This window comes from Pocillopora damicornis, chromosome 9 (genome assembly GCF_964200805.1).
Source record: "Pocillopora damicornis chromosome 9, jaPocDami1.2, whole genome shotgun sequence".
In the NCBI taxonomy this organism is placed as follows: domain Eukaryota; kingdom Metazoa; phylum Cnidaria; class Anthozoa; order Scleractinia; family Pocilloporidae; genus Pocillopora; species Pocillopora damicornis.
Window position 1 is genome coordinate 18,811,125 of NC_142678.1, and position 16,980 is coordinate 18,828,104.

The 16,980-nt window shown below is 39.6% G+C and overlaps 3 protein-coding genes across 3 annotated transcripts; 2 read left to right on the top strand and 1 right to left on the bottom strand.

Moving 5' to 3' along the window:
- Positions 1-137: 137 nt before the first annotated feature.
- LOC113672827 (uncharacterized) lies at positions 138-2,698 on the top strand. Its single transcript, XM_027189173.2, has 3 exons — positions 138-273; positions 1,337-1,499; positions 2,189-2,698. Exons 1-3 carry the CDS (start codon positions 195-197, stop codon positions 2,367-2,369), a joined length of 423 nt encoding a protein of 140 aa, XP_027044974.2. The 5' UTR covers positions 138-194; the 3' UTR covers positions 2,370-2,698.
- A 1,191-nt stretch (positions 2,699-3,889) lies between these two features.
- Positions 3,890-8,280, top strand: LOC113672812 (uncharacterized). Its single transcript, XM_027189157.2, is given in 3 exon segments — positions 3,890-4,044; positions 5,966-7,329; positions 7,986-8,280. Coding segments are annotated over 3 exon segments (1,587 nt in total). The 5' UTR covers positions 3,890-4,011; the 3' UTR covers positions 8,176-8,280.
- A 1,458-nt stretch (positions 8,281-9,738) lies between these two features.
- LOC113672811 (uncharacterized) lies at positions 9,739-13,336 on the bottom strand. Its single transcript, XM_027189156.2, has 3 exons — positions 13,154-13,336; positions 11,886-11,973; positions 9,739-11,097 (listed from the first exon to the last, which is right to left on the bottom strand). The coding sequence occupies exons 1-3, from the start codon at positions 13,302-13,304 to the stop codon at positions 9,933-9,935; spliced, it is 1,404 nt and encodes a 467-aa protein (XP_027044957.2). The 5' UTR covers positions 13,305-13,336; the 3' UTR covers positions 9,739-9,932.
- Between the last annotated feature and the right edge of the window lie 3,644 nt (positions 13,337-16,980).

Consider the following 16,980-nt stretch of genomic DNA (forward strand, 5'->3'; position numbering starts at 1 on the left):
GTTGGAACTGTTGTCTGGGCGGGAGGGGGTTGCTTGAGAGAGTGATTATGATTGAGGGCTCGCAATGTGCGAGAATAGGAAACGTATACGCGTGCACACACGCGCGTACTTAGAATTCTTTATTTAATTATGACGTAGCCAACAATTGTTGCCACTCACATAGTTTTTCGTGGCATGAAAAGGTTCAGTTCGTGATGCGTGTTGAAGTCTTCCTTCAGTCGGCTGCCATTAAGATTCTGCGGCAAAAACTTTCTCAAGCTTCCTTCTCTGCTGGTGAGTCATGGTGTTTCCCATTTTATTTCAAGTAGAAGTCTCTTTCTTTTTCTTTAAAGTGCGTATCATTTTCTACCCCTCGAAAACCGCTCACAAGTACCGATGTGTATTAGGACTGTTGTATCCCTCTTCGATCAATATTTTCTTGTTGTTTTCATTTGGTGTTCTGAATTTCTCATCGGAACTGAGTGCTTCATTTTCCGGCGTATAGGAATTCTTGCAGCTTTTCTTAACTCTTTGATGAAAGAAAAAGCCTCAATACAAAAAGAGAACAGACTAACTTCTCACTGAGCTTAACAGTGTGGTCCTGATGGAGAACCAAATTATTTTGTCTTATTTACAAGGAGATATCTGGTGATCGGTAGGGAGAAGTAATAGGCGGATCATGGGAGCCATAGAGGGTTAATCATTGATCAGACACATTTATGTCCCCTTACATTAATCAAGAGAGGATAAAGTATCCCCTCTTGCATAAATATACTCAAGACCAGATCATGGTGAAATCAATTCTGCACCAGTCGATATCTTTAATGAAATCTTTACACACACAATGTGTTACTCCTAAATTTATCACATGCCTTCAAAGGAAGTTAAGTTAAGAAAGGAAAAGCGAACCTGGCTCAATTCTAAGTAAACCCATGGCAGAGTTCAAACAACAACAAATAATTAACATTTTGTGCTAACCTGACGACGCAACAAACCCATGACTATACCTACACAGTAGAGCTCGAGGCAAACCTGGGAACCAGCTTAGGCAGGTCGATGCCTGTTCGACAAACGTGTCCCACCTAAGGTGGTTACGAGATTTCTGACTTTTGGGTTTTTTCTTTATTGGCTTTGTTAAATCTTTTGCTTTACCTTTTGTTTTGGAGTTAAACTTACCTCTTTAACATCGTGAGATGAAGCAACAAAAAGGTTTAGTGGTACTAAAAGAACCCCTCTTTAGTCAAGGTCCAGCAGGAATTTTTTTTACAAAGGACTGATAACAACTTGCTCCCAAGAAATTCAGAACGGCTTTTAGACTCGAATCTGTATATGATTCTAAACATTACATTCTCAACAGGTTTTCCTTTCCGCTTCAAAATGGCTGAAGTGTTTCTTTCTTCTACTTTCTACCTGATGTTACTTGCTGCTCTCGCCCTCTGCGCTCTCTTTGTACGACTGATAGCAACAACATCCGAACCAGAACCCAAGCCCGATACGGAGACACCACCCAAACAGGGCAAGTAAGTTTATACTTTCTCGCTGAGTAAAAGAAAGAAACAAAACAACAACAAAAACGAATCAATGCAAATTATATTTGAGAATCAACGCAACAGAGAGTGGCAGCCCGTTCACGAGGAAGGGAAAAGCATTCTTCATAAGCGTATTGATCATTAAAGTTCCATCAAAGTTGTCCAGAACCAATGGAATCTCAAATGAAAGATAAAACCAACTCTAAAAAATCGCACAGACCATTATTCTTGTTCTCTACATCGCATGATTTGCTTAATAACTGATGACGTCACAGGTTGAATAGGCACCAGTCAACGAGAATATCTCGTACTATTGACCTTTAACCTTTCTTACCTCCTAAGAGTGACTAGCATCTAATTTCTCCTAACAATATCCCCCTTATATCATACATTAAACATTAAATTCACGAGAAGAAAAGAAATGATCACCAACTTATGAGGCACTTGATCGTCAAACAAATTCTCCTTATCAGCATTGTTAGAAATGTATGGAGAACAGTATGGAGAATATTCATATTGATGCTGGGTGAAAAGGGACAATGCAATTTGAAGTTTGAAATTATTTTTACGAAGACGCAGATACAGCTTTTTGGGCAAACACTTGGTTAAATGCATGGTACCCTGTTGTAAGCTTTGCATTATGATTGATGTTTATCAATGTTCACATATCTCTTTAACAGATCAACACCTACACATGAAGTGAACAGATTTAAAAGCAGAAAATTAGGAGACAGCAACGTTGATCAACAAAAAGACATCTCCAAAAACCCACCCTCAAAGTTTGAAAACAATCCGAAGCCTGAAAAGGCAGTTCTGTATGTTTGGCTGGGTCTAAAACCAAAAAACAACCCAAGACTTTGATGCTTAAAGTACTTCAGTCAAATACGGCCACCGTATCTGATACGGTACATACTCAGTCCGCTCTATCGCTGTTAACGACGTTTTTGTTAAAAGACAAAAAACACATAGAAGCACATTCATCTGCAAAACTTGTACTAGAAAAACCTGAAAGAAGACACACCAGGATACAAAAAGTGAACTAATTTTCCAAAATGGCAATAATTCGTGAAAGCAGAGAAGTTAAGCTTCCCTTTCATAGTGTTCACGATATTTGCATTTTGATAGCGTATGATGAATACTCTTTTTTTTAAATTTCAGATTATGATAAAAATTCTTTCATTGTGTGATCATTTCAGTTTGGGCTGTCCATCTTTTCTCAATGCAGCGATGAGAGCTGAAGTTTTACTCTCCTTTCTAGCGAAACTGAAGCAATCGTCCTTGACCGACGTCATGGTAACCCTGACAGGCCCAGACAATATCATCATTCAATGGCTTTTCAAGAATAATCATAGAAAATGAAAACATGCTGTAGTGGATTTCTATATATAGATATCTCCTTGAAAACACTTCCTACGGTAAATGCGACTTAATTTCATTGCAATTCGTGGAGATTTTCAGAAAACGAAGTGTTGAAAATTTGATCATTCAGCGGGCCTTGCCTACGGAAGCCGAAAAGGAACAATGTAGAAATATTTTGCAAATCCGAAAAAATATTTAGAATCGATATCTTTTAGACAAATCGCTTTTGAAAAGTTTGTCAAATCGAGAAATCAATTTCAAATCCTGGTTTCATTCATAGATCCACAAATAACTTTCATGAAAATCAATAATAGTTTACAATTCAAGAATCTTTCCAAAATCCAGAAGTTTCGTAAATCGAGAAAAATATTTTTGTCACTTGACACGCGCTAGTAGTCAGCACTGTGTCACGATACAGCACATCTTGTCGACGCACTAGGTTGAACTAAGTCGACTTGGAGTCACTACGCAAACGTATTAAACTGTACCAAGTGTATTGCGATTTTCTGCCAAAAATGTGGGAAAAAATTTGCGAGCAATGAACTATTCAGCCGTCGATGTGGAACTTAAAAGAGACACGAACAGAAAAATGAGTTGCACGGTTCGTCAGATGAGAGATCTGACAATGAACATTAGTTTGAAAGAGGATTTCGTTATGATACTATTAATCTGTTTTTGGAAAAAGAAATGATGAAGGGCCTTCGATTTCATGTTTAATTATTTCTCGAACTTCGTGCTCTGAATGGCTTCGTTTCTCCTTCTCAACCCAAACTCACGCAACCTTTTCTCCAGAGTCCTCAAGTTCATAGAAACACCATGGTATTTTTCTAAAAACGGAACAATACATACAATTTAAATTGTTTTTCTGAAAAACACGGCCCAGGGCTTCATTTGCGACATTTCAATGTTCCTTTCGTGCGTCCAGTATGATATCACTGACTCATCGGGTGGTCCACAGGTAGCTGTGTGTTGTAACTGGTTCACGGTCCGCTGGTGTCTTTATTTTGAAAACACTGAAAATTTGCATAAACCTGGCTTGTGTTTTGTGTCCTGTCATCAGTTGATATATTTGCACGGAGTTGCTGGTTAGTGTTTATTTAATTTACCTGCGGTTCAGCGTACAAAGAAACGGGAAAAAACCAGAATGGTTACCAAAGAATGCAAAATTAGAGAGCCGGTAAGTTGATTCATTTGGCTGGTGGAAAGCTTTTGCATTTGTAATCGCGTTTCAAGAACTGACACAGGACGAAATCACATGTTTCCGTATTTCTGAAACGTGGCGGAAACATGCAACTCCATGTTTCCGTTATGTTTACGTCTTACGTCTACGTAAACGTTGTATACGCAGCAACGGAAACGCGAGAAAACGTCACGAAACCGGTAACGGAAACACAGGTTATCCGTCGTGTTTCCGGAACGGTTTAACATGTTTCTGCCACGTTTCCGTTTACGGATTCTTGCAATTTTGTCCTGTGTGAAAGATTCAGTGGTCCTTGGTTTCCCAGAAACTGTGGGTGATCTAAAGATTGTACACACCGTATTACTGCATCGCTTTATTACAAAGGTCGATCGAAAATATACAGATAACAATTTCCTGGCAAAATATTTTTAATCTTATTACCATGAAATCATGTATGTTCTCCATTCCTCGATCGAAGTGAAGCGCCTGGCTGGCCGATCTGAGCTTGTGGTTGACTTACCGAAACACTTTTGGCGATGATTTGTGATGTGAAGATCTGAGGGTCTGTCCGCGATTCCTAACTATCATGGACTATTAACAAAAAAAAACCCTAGCAGTTCACGTTTAGTGATCAAGTTTAATAAAACTGTAACAATGAAGTAAGATGAAAGGGAAGAAAACAGAGGGTAACGTGATTTCATTCTAATTCTCTGTTCGGATGAATTACTTAAATGTTTTCTTGCCCTGCGGCATAAGTGATCAGATAGCTGTCGTCACGAAAGCTAAGACAGAAGACCTAAGACCGAAGACCACTCGAACGACTGGTTTAGGATTTGGGTTTTCGCACTTGAAAAACACTCCAAAACTAAGACCCCTATTTGAATTCACGACTAATTACAGCGCAATTAAATAACCAAACACTTGAATACAGTTCGAGTCACGACTTTAAAAAATCTCACGATAATTCAATTCAGTCCTTAACACTCAGTTACTTACCATATACGTTAGAGAATTCTCTCCATACGCCGCGTTTCGAGCGAAAGGCCGTTTTGACTATCATGCAAGAAAATTTTGCTTTTACGGAAAAATAACATCAAAAGACCCCTCAAAAATGCATTCTGAACATCGAGCGCTGTTACATGGCCCCTTTTTTATAGCTGCGATACGTCCGTCACATGGTCAGTTGCTTGACGGCTGTATGGGTTTTCAATCGTCTTCCAATGCCGTTTATATATCATTGTGGGTACTTTTATTTCTCCAAGTGCGGCTATTCTGGGGAAATCTGCGTCCCTACAGCCACTCCTTTTTTCTTGAGCTTTACCTAACAGTCTTTTGATGCCATGCATATATACTACTGGGCGGAGAGAAGTGCTCTTGAGAGTCAGGTTCATGCTCAAACCCAGATCTTTCATTCCGCAGGGTAATTTAGTATAATCAGCTGAGTTGATAACGTAAATTGAATCGCTCTGACAAAGGGCTAACGCTCGAAACGTCAACTTTTGAATACTTTCCGGCGGCCAATTTACGTTATCAACTCAGTTAATGATAGTAAATTACCCTGTTATACTCTCCTACGGATGCAGCCCCACAGTTTCTTTAGAAACTTACCCCCTTTATCATTGCGTTCCATAGTACAGCGCACGTTTGCATGTGACCGCGAAAACGAGCTGTAAAACCAAGAAAGGTATGAGAAGCGAAAATGGAGAAAAGTATTCGGTCCATTTCAGAGAACAGCTTAGCAGGAGACTGCAAGCTAACGAGTCTCTCGTGGATCTCAAAATGAAAGCTTGTTTATCTTAAATATCGCCGCTTGAATTGCCTATCTTTACTAAGGTAATCTTTAAACTGAAACTCTCATTAATGTATAAATCACCTGTAGATTTCCTTATTGTTTAGTTGCGTTTTTTCTTCGCTCAAGGATAATCTTAAGATGCAGGCATTCTACAGACTAGCAAATCCAGATGGTCCTGACGGGCTAAGTGTAATACAAGCCTTAGTTATGAAAGGTGATTTGTCCACGACGGAAACGATTCTGAGGTTTAGCCCGAGCAGCCTTGATATTTCCATAGCACTTCTTACGGCAGGTACAGCGGACTTCCTCATATCTCGCATGCTCGCATACGTTAATTTATCCCCGGTGGCCTGTTCTCCTGACAAACTTCCTGCAGAGGAAAATTCCAGTAGTGATGCTGTATTGCACATTTTGAACAAAACCGTGAAAAAGTTCCAAAATATATCTCTTTTACGCGAAGTTGTCAGCAAAGGAAGTCTGAGCCAGTTACAAAAAGTCCTTGCTGGATATAAAAAATTCAAAGAGGACAGGAAAAGTTGTCTCGAGAAAACAGATTAGCGAGGCAGGACACTTCTTATGTCGGCATGTGCGTCTGGTAAGTCCGAGGTTGTGGAGTTTCTCCTTGCTAATGGAGCAAGAGTGGACGCCAGAGACAACAAACAAAGGACAGCTCTGCACTTTTCGGTTGCTAACAACTCTCTTGATGTGGTGATGCTCCTGGTTCGATCGGGTGCTCGGATTTACGACGAAGACGACGGTGGACTTATGTCACTTCATTACGCTTCTCAAAATGGCCGAAATAAAATCGTCTTTTTTCTCATCGAACATGGATGCGATGTGAATTATCCCACAGGTGACACCTATGAAGATACGGAAAGAAGCCTAACAGGCTCCACAGCCCTACATTTCGCAGCGCAAAATGGATACAACGAGACGATACTTCTCCTACTAAGAAAGGGTGCTAAGGTTGATAGCGTTAATTTGAGTGGTCAAACCCCACTTATGTTGGCAGCTAAACGCGGTCATGTGACTACTGTGGAACTACTTCTGCGTAGAGGAGCTGATATTAATGCCAGCGATGTCTATCAAAACACCGTCCTGAAAATCGCAGTCCTAGCTAAGACATTGTGTGTGGCTAAGCTGCTAATTCAACGTGGAATCAACACAGATGGTTTTGTTCGATCAATGTCCTGCGAGCGCTTACTCACTGACGCGATAAGTGGCGGAGACAGAGATCTATTACAAACTCTCATAAACGTGCAAGATTCAGTTAAGGAGAAACTTCAGGAGATTCGTGTTAGTCCATGGGACAAGACGTTGCTGCATGTAGCGGCGGAAACTAAGGGAAATTTTCAAGTCATTGATCTGCTCACCGAGATATTTCCTGATGTAAATGTAAAGACTCCGCGGGGGAAGACGCCGTTGCATTACGCAGCGGATGTGAACATCGCCAGGAAACTTCTGGAGACTGGAGCCAAAGTTAACGAAACGTAAGTAAAAGCTCATCTTGATTGTTTCTATTAAAGCGTGCCAGATAAGAAATATAAGAACAAGAGGCATGAAAGAGGTACTGACTCGGCAGAGAGACCTCATAGGTCCTACTCTCCTACTATATAGTAGCTTATAAAGAAGACATAGAAGTATCAATGAAGGAGAGGGTGGTGGGGGGGGGGGGTTAGATTGTGACAGGAAAAGCTGGCCTGAACGTATGGTAATCACCAGCAGAATCTACCTCAAATGACCGTGCAGGCAACATGCATTAAACATCATTCATTAATAGCGCGGGTTAGCATCGCACAAACTGAACAGATGATCTAAATAAAATGCTCGGGAATTTGAATTAATCGATTAGAGTAAAATGCTCGTTTGAGCTCTCTTTACGACAGATAAGATCCGATGGATTATGATTTTTCTTTCCTTCTTTTTTTTTCCCGGAAGTTGTCAACCTAAGAAGTTCATTATTTAATGATAGTGGTCAGTTTTTCGGTTCTTGGCATCAGAGCCTTTTAAGAAACCTTCTAACAAAATATAATCAGACTGATTTTAAAAATCTGCTGTTCCAGATGTCGCCTGTCAGTAGAAGCATAGGAGCAAACACCCTCGTTGCATGCAAACAATGCCTGAGTTATGCTATTTATTTCCACAGTGATCAATTTGGAGAGACACCCGCCATGGCCGCCGCGAGGAACAATCATTGGGACGTAGTGGAATTTCTCATCATATACAAAAGTTGCGTCACAAATACATCAAACAAGTTTGGTCAAACCTTGCAGAGTATGGCCACGCTTTGGGAAGCTCCTTCTTCAGTGAAAAAACTTCTTCAAGCCCAGTTGTAGGTTATCCGATGTTGGAGAAAATGATTGAGTGTAGTTCTGCGGAGAGAACTCCGGCATTACCCAGTAGATGAATATGACGAAAATTAGGATGATACCTATATACAAAAACACACACCATCCAAATTCTCCGGCCATACAAGAAATACTGGCGATGCGAGACTACCAATTTCACCCAAAAAATAATTCATGATGTTCAAGGTTAACAATTAAAACGCCACACCACAATGGGCAGCTCAAACTCTTATCTCCCGTGGACTTTAATAAAAAAAAAAAACCTGCACAGCGTTCTACATATACCAGGCTAGGTTCAAAAGATTGATTTTAAATTAATGCGTTAGGAAAAAGAAGCCAAAGAGGAAGTAAAGAAGCTCGGTTGTTTAGATGCAATCTCTCTTTTGACCAATCGAACAGCTGGACAAAAACCGTCAGCTGACACTTCGTCTCTGCAAATTCCTCTGCATCAAACTGTGAACAGACTGTAAAAGAAGCAGAAATTTACATTGTAATCCATTATTTCGTAAGGTTTTTGTGAGGATTCATTCATTAGGCATCCTTTCAGAAGAATTTAATCACATAAAAACATGTTTGCACTTCGATTGAACGATCACAAATTACGCGGCAATGACTAGACATTTTAGATATGTGTGTCGATAATCATGCAATTTCACTATAACTAATGATTGGCTAAAGCTCATTCAGCTAAATTATCATGAACCTTTTCGCTCCACCTCAGGCGACCGCATCGTCTGAAGCAGACTACATGTTGTAGAATACAACATCTTGTGGTCAGGAGAGCGCCGATTCATTTTGATAGAGAATTAATCGCAATGATGAATGACGTTAATGTTTGCCAGCAGGATATCCATTCGACTGACTCAGTGACTGACCGACTCACTGATTGAACGGGTGGGTTATAACTCTGTTATAACTCCCTGCTGATTTGTTGACGGGCCAAATAACTTTCTAGGTGAATGAAAGGCTGGTTGACTAACTTAAAGACTGATTGGTTGACTGAGTGAATGTTTAGTTGATTTTTTGACTCTGATTGGATACCCAACATTCGGCAACGGAGTGGTTCCTGTTACGCAATTAGTTCTGATTATTTAATGATAACCTACATTGTAGCTTCTGCGCATGATTTTTTTTTACCTTCTTGTCCAGCTGTTTGTCATCAGTTTTGTTTCCACTCGTGCCTCTAAGTTAATGAAACGAATGTTGGAAAACTTAAAAAAAAATATATCGACATGATTGTTGTAATGTGTTGTAACGCTTATAATTGGAAATTCCACTTTCTGTGCAGTTTGATCGGTAAAATATATGTTTCCCATAATTTTGTTCAATCTGTCGTGTTGCTCTTTTTTTGTGTATTGTCTCTACTAGATAAACAACGTGTTACTCAAATATGTGCAGACATTGCCGTATGAAAAGGGGTCGAAAGTGATAAATAAAAACAAAACTATTTTAACCGCGCGTTGCAGCGTGCGATCAAAATCTTTTTCACAGGGAGGGGGTGACTCACTCTTAAAGAGAAGTATGCTGTGAAAACCATGTTATATAAATTCAATACTGCGTATCGAAATTTAACCCTGACCGTTCAAAGATTGTCTCCAAATAAGCTTAAAACTCGATTTCGGAATCCGCAATTTGAAACTGCTCAGACAGTGTCCTGTGCAAAATTGAAAATGGCGACTTCCTGTAGTCGAAATTGAGCGCATTTGGGAAACATTTTTTAACAGGTTTATTCCCATCATGAAATCTCAATACGTGATCAGTGTCGTAATCTCATTGGTTGTTTTTACCAATGAATCTCCACCGTTCTTATACCTCTTCTCGGCTTCCTTGCTGCTATTTGTCTTGTCCACTGCAGGCGTTCGTTGAATTTTGCTCAAGCTGCCGACCATTTTATTTATAGTTCTAATTTGATTGGCCTTTTGTGCCCGAAGAGATGCTTTCCTTGTTGGTTCTTTGACAGGAGTTAAGGCTCGCTTGTATAGCAAGGTGTACAACGGTATATTCTTTAGACGCTGGGCTCGAAAACACAGCTTGGCGAGAGCACCATTTCGTAAGAGATCGTCTGTTTCAGTACTCCTGTGGTTAACAATTTGATAAAAATCGAACTTGCTCAGCTCGTAAACGTGCAAAGTTTCAATACACTCCACGCTCGCACAGTACGTTGGGAAATTCATTATAACCTCAATGTCACCGATGACGTCGTTTGGACCTGTAGTTGTCACAGGTACTTCTCTCTGTCTCAAAAGCGTCTCTACGGCAACGTATCCAAACTCCTGCATGTACTTTCGTCTGTTGATGACCGAAAGAGGGCGACTAGGATCCAGTTTCTTATTGTGTGTGTATTCCCTGTCACAGCTAATGGTCTTCCGACCTGAGGATTTCTCCTTGCTTCTCGAAGTTGCTTTCATTGCTTCATACTGGGTCCTGCTGATGCGCAGATCTGCTATAACTTTTCCCCATCCACTACAAACGAAGAAAAGGCTATTGCAAACGCCTCCTTGCTTTATGAAGCGATTACCAAACTGTATCTCGCGCGGTTTTAAGTTCTCCATTAACAGGTTCTGGATAGCTGGCGTCAAATGTCGGAGAAGGGGAGACTGCTTGACGAACTCAATCTTTTTTTCCCACTCCAGCTTGTGAGCACCAAATGATCTCGCATAAAGCGTTCTGTCTATCAGTAGCACATGCATCAGTTCGTCAGCTATAACAGTCACGTTGTATGGCGGATGTTCACATAACATGGCCCTTTCACCGAAGCTACCTCCCGCTGAAATGTGCCTAAGCTCAGGGCCGACCATTGCCACACGTTCTCTTTGGCCACGCGGTATTGATACAGTGTCCTGTTGAGGTGCTCCTCCGTGGTCCTCCCTGGCATGCACTGACGCAGCTCCTTTGATAATGACCCCAAAACTGTTATGAATCAGGCAATCATCGAAAATTAGGGACAAAACCATTAGAAAGTCTTTCTTACGCACCGTCGGTTTATGGAAAGAAATAAGTGTTATCAGACTTTATAAATAGAGTATAATACATGGGCGTGCATAGGCATGGAATTTCTCTTCAAGTTTTCAATAGTTCACGAATTGGACACGAGAATAGAAATTCCATATCTTCAAGTAACCATGTATTATTGTGTTCATTATATAAATACAATAGCCCTTTACTGACAAGAAAGTCGACTTCATTAATGAATGAAAATAAATGAATTGATAATTCCCGAATAATTAATGGAAAAAAATAGGATTCACAAGCCCCGAAAAGAAGTTGCAAAGTGCGTAGACGATAAGACTCAAGATAAAAAATGCGTTGAATCATTACAAAATCAAATAATGGGCGTATCTTTCAATTTACAAAATTCTCAGTTATTGACTTTGTCCGTACCGAAATAAGAAATCTATAAATGTAACTGGCCAAACTCGGCCAGTTGCAAATCTTCCAGTTGCCGATTTTCGTTCTTAGCAGCGAGAAAAGCCATTACGAAAGCCACTGATTACGTAACTTCTGGCTCTTCCTTCCCTATTTTGGTTTTCTTTCTCTTCAAGAAAGTTTTGAACGTCACTTTCTGTAAGCGGTACGATTGTTTCAAAGACAGGAACGTTCAGTTATAACTTTCTGAGCCTGGAAGAACTGTCAGGCTGCTTTGTCACTAACACAACACTAACTAATTCATTGTTGTATTATCACCGAGTTTTTCTTACTTATTTCCTTCTTGTCCTTGCCAGATGACAACATGATCTCTTTTGAATTTCTTCAAACTAGCATTTGTGGCAATGTCCACAAGGAGATCTGTGGATTAAACAAGGTCTGATTAACAAAATGGAAGGGGTAATATGCATGACTTCGCTACAACAGACTTAAATTTTGAAAGTGAAATGTGATCATCGCAGTAAATTTTCCAATTTAAGCAATTGGAAAGAAGAAGCCTGAAAAAAAAAATCAGGGCTTCAACGGGATTCGAACCCGTGACCTCCGCGATACCGGTGCGATGCTCTACCAACTGAGCTATGAAGCCATACATTGGGAGCGAGGTCAATTTATTGAGTTCATATCTTCCCGTGCAGTGAAATGACGTGAAGTTTTATATGAAATAATTCATATTTGTACTGCGGTTGTAGATGAAAGTGAAATGTGATCATCGCAGTAAATTTTATAAAAAATTTTGATGTTAAAAATGATACTGGAGATACAAGAGAAGATATTCTCTCGCGTGATATAATAATGGTGATTACGATGATAGCGATGATGATGATAACGATGAACGTGAAAGTGCTAATTAAGTTAAGAGTGATCAAAATAACGGGATTCTAAAGTTTGGTCCTGAATTCTTACTCTTAAATTCACTCTTTCCTATGTCATTCTTCGAATAAAGTAAACAATGCGATGAATGGTTCGAACCCGGGGCAACATTTGCTCTGTTAGTCTGATCGTCCAAGCGAGGGTAGTACTTAAAGGACTGTTGTCAGTAGTGGTGACCAGCGTTTCGTCAACTTCAATTCGCGGAAGTCATCATCAGAGTCGAGTGAAGAGTTGTTGTCAATTGAGTATATTTAAGTTCGTTCGAACTGGTTGGTTAGTTTGGCGGCCAGAGAATGTAAGGGAATGCTGTACTGATTTATATGCCACAAGCGCTGAATACAGGAAACGATATCATGTCTCAGTTGACGATGGCTGAATGATGTTTCAATAGCGATTAATTCCCCATACTTAATAAGTTGAGTTCTACACAGTAAAAACTGTTAAGTATTGTTTACTTCGAAACGATTACCTTAAGAACAATAAAGGCATGATATTCAGTTTACAGAAACTGAAATCAGGTGAAGTTTTTGGTTATGCGCGCGCGCAAACGTTTTTCAGAATGATTCATGGAAGCAGGTGTTCTGCCCTTGATACAATTTCTTCTATTAAAAAATATATTTCATTTGAAGAGTTATCTTTGAAAAACATTGGTAGATACTTACTTACTCACCTTTTCTGAGGTTATAAAACAAAGGTGATCTCGTTCTTAGGAGAGGAAGAATCATCTTTACTTTTTCAAGAGTGCGACATTCTGGAGGGTTCAGAAGAACTCCCTCCATTAATCCCAGCATCACTTGAGTTGTGGGATCAGCTAATGCCATATGTGATTATTTAGGATTTTTTTCCAAATAGAACTTAGGCCTGTTCCAAACGTCGTGCTACTGCCGTGCCGAACTCAAATGAAATAGTAATTTCGATTTAAGCACGGCAGTAGCACGCCGTTTGAAACCATTAAGCGCGGCACGGCTGAATTAGGTTCGGCACGACTACTTAGCGCGGCAGGCCTTGCCGTGCCGCACGGCAGTAGCACGACTTGGTTTCAAACGTTGTGCTACTGTCGCGCCGAACTCAATTCATAAATTAATTTAACGGATTTTGCATTATTTGCATACTATTACGCATGCGCACTAATAAAAAAAAGACAAATCTACCCGTTTTGCCCGAAAGCTTGAGAGAAGAGGAATCCGACGGTGACAATAAATTGCTTAGGGTTAGGGTTTGGAAACGCCGGCACGATCGTAATACAGTAACTTGCTGGCTCTCGTCAAGGGAAACCAGAAGAAGAATAAATGAAAAAACTTTCAAAAGTAATCCTCTCCTTGCAATAACAGTATTCAATATGGACTGTTGCATTCGCCTGCGTTGCCTTCTGGCATTTAAAATTGTCTTAAACAAAACAAACTTCTCGCGCTCTTCGTTAAGGTTTCCCTCCGCCATTTTGGATGGGGCGATACCGCTGGATGGATGGTTTGTTTTGTCTTTTGAATTTGGCGCGACTGCATTAGGTTCGACGTTTGAAACCGCTGCCGTGCTATCGTCGTGCCACTGCCGAGCCAAATTCATTTGAGTTCGGCACGGCAGTAGCACGACGTTTGGAACAGGCCTTAGATCCTAATCAACTTGTAAAAGCTTCTGTTGTTTTTGTTGATACAAAAGCAAGAAATGACGGCTTGTTTTGCTTTCTATTCTAATTATTTGACGTCACCAGGTAAATTAAGAACTGTGTAGATAAGTAGGTCGTAATTGTGTGATTGCTTCTTCTAACTGCTGAACGGAAGTTCATTTTTTTCAAATTTTATTTCTTTGTAATCCTCCTCATTTTGACAGTTTAGTGCCGTAGACGTTGTGTGGACCACTTTTAGTCATTTGATAATTTTACCTTCAATGGTGATTTACAACAAATATTGACCCTTGTTGCACGATGCATCATATTTACTTTACGACCACTGACTGGGCTATAACTCCGGCAAACAACTCTCTTTTAATTATGAAGTGGAGACCCGTGGCTGGCTGCAAGTAAAAAAAAAAACTTCCGGCCTCTATAGCCATAGAGTTATCCTTAAACTGCTAGAATTTACCTCTACCGACTTTCGACTAAGTCAGCATATATATGTTGATTCGGCAAAAAATTTGTAATTTTTTTTGGTGAGCTATTGCAAACTGAATCGAGAAGGCTTTGCATGAAAGATGTGTAAGTTCTAAGGGCGACAGTTTTTCGTGTAGGACTCTTTGCGTGATAAAGCTCATTATTTAGGTCTTTTCACCCGTAACTAGCGAACGTTTATACTTGTTTCATTAGCGCCTTTTTTTCTTGGTCATTTTATTACCACCTTATCACCGCCTTATTGCTTCTTTGCATAATTTATCGATGCACATATAGCAGTAATATGCCTGTTCTGTAGTCTTTTTGCGCCAAGCGCAGTTTAGTAACGTACCGCCGTTTTCACTCGACGTCCTTTTCCTTTTCCTTCTTTTTCTTTTTTGATCGTTTATTGCGTAAATTTTGTAATTGCTTGTTATTTTAGTTTCAACCTACGCCGTTGAGGAATTAAAGTGAATTGTATATATTTCTACACGGCCTAGAGTTGTTCATTTTCTTGCTTGTTCATTTTCTTTCTTTCAATATGCTTTGAAAGTATATTGAAACTGCACTACGCGAAACTTGTTTTAACGTCGAAGGGATAGGAAGTATGATTGTTTAAAATATTTTTCCTTTGTTAATTACGTAGAGAGTTATTAGCTGAGAAAATAATTAGCTGGCGGTTGAAATAGTGCCAAAAAACTTAAAATAATCTATTTAATCTCTTTTATGGCCGCATTATCCCTTTGCAAAGATGAAAGTAAGAGCACAGATACAGATAACGTTAAGTTTTTCGAGACTGTTATTTTCCCTATTTTAAAAGGGAAAATAACATTGTAGGACTCTGCTTAAAAGCAGAGTCCTACAATGCTAGTCGAATGAGCCCCAAATAAATTTCTCTTTGACAGGTATCAGACTTTTTGTAGGGATTGAAAAATCAAACAAATCAGACAAAGACAATAACTTTTCGTTCTTCTCTCTTTCCCGTTAAAATAGCCGGGACTTTCCCTTGTTAAGTAGTGATTCCTGTTTTGAAAGTTAAGTCGCAGTACGGAGTTTAATAGGCTTGTCAAGGAGAGAACATTCGTAAACGTTATTGTTGGCTCCCTTTATAGCCGAGAACCTAAAAATGTACTGCAATTCCCGCAGTCGACCGGAAGTAAACAAACTCTAGTAGTCAAACAATATTGGCATATCATGATAATTTTAAGGGAAAAACCCCATTGAGCAGTTTCAATTTCGAATTCAACCACTCAATAAAAAACAGTGGAAAAGTGCTGAGGCCGTTGAAGTGATTGAATAATCTCTTTTCATGATCACTTTCCTGGCATTATCTTTATGCTTATACTAAGCATTACGCCAAACATGGCAGATAATACACATTTTAATGTAATTTATTCGTATCCGCGCAAACCGTAGAAGGTCCTATAAATAGACCATACGTCGGTCATTTAGACATCTAAAAACTGAAGAATGACCTTTGAAAGACCGTGCTTTAGTCAAAAAATGGAGTTCATCCTCTGTTCTCTTTAAATTTAGTTCCGTTTCGTTAACCGCGCAGGCAATGATTTCTGCCGTAAAAATCACATTTCGAAATTGAAAGTGAAAGTGCTGTGTAAGCAACTCCAGGTTTAATTTGAGTCAATTTCATGATACGTTTGATGATTATCACGTACATATGTGGCAAATACATGTGGCATTTATGGAGGGAAACTCAAACAAAGGGAAATTCCCGTGGAATTATGAAACAAAACTGTCATCTAAGCACTTACAGCTCCGTCCACAACTTATTTTCCAGGAGTGCTCCACAATGTTGTATTGAATGCGTTTAGTGTTACGTAATGATCTAATTTTTGAAAGGATCTGTTGTTTATAATGGCCGTGCAAAGAGGGAAACCACTTCACTTTGGCTTTGAGTTCTTTCTGGCCACAAGAAGCCAGAAGAAACTTTTGCTATTGTTTCGGGCATTTGTCGACAGGTACATCAGAAGCGATGAACTGTTCATTCAACAACCAGTTTTACATAATGAAGGTCGGTTGTCGTAAGTTGCAGCGTCAACAAATGTATTCCACCTTGCAAGTATCCTTTTTGTAAAGTGTCCGATTTGACACAACATGCTCTTTGTATTGAGTGACTTAGAAAGTATATTTTAAGTTTTTAAGGAGGAAACCCCTCATTAAAAGTCATTTTCACTAATCCCTGAAAGATAGTATTTTCCTACATTGACGAATCTGAAAGACGGCTTACATCCTCCGTAAAACTGAAGAGGTCCCAAGGTCGACGTGAGATCATGTAATTTTTAATAATAATTTGAGTCAAAGATGTTAAATCTACGATGTGTCTTGTTTCTTTCTTTGCCAGTCGAATGAGTCACAATGTTTTGTCGGAATAATAAAAATAATTGAGCCAAAATAGT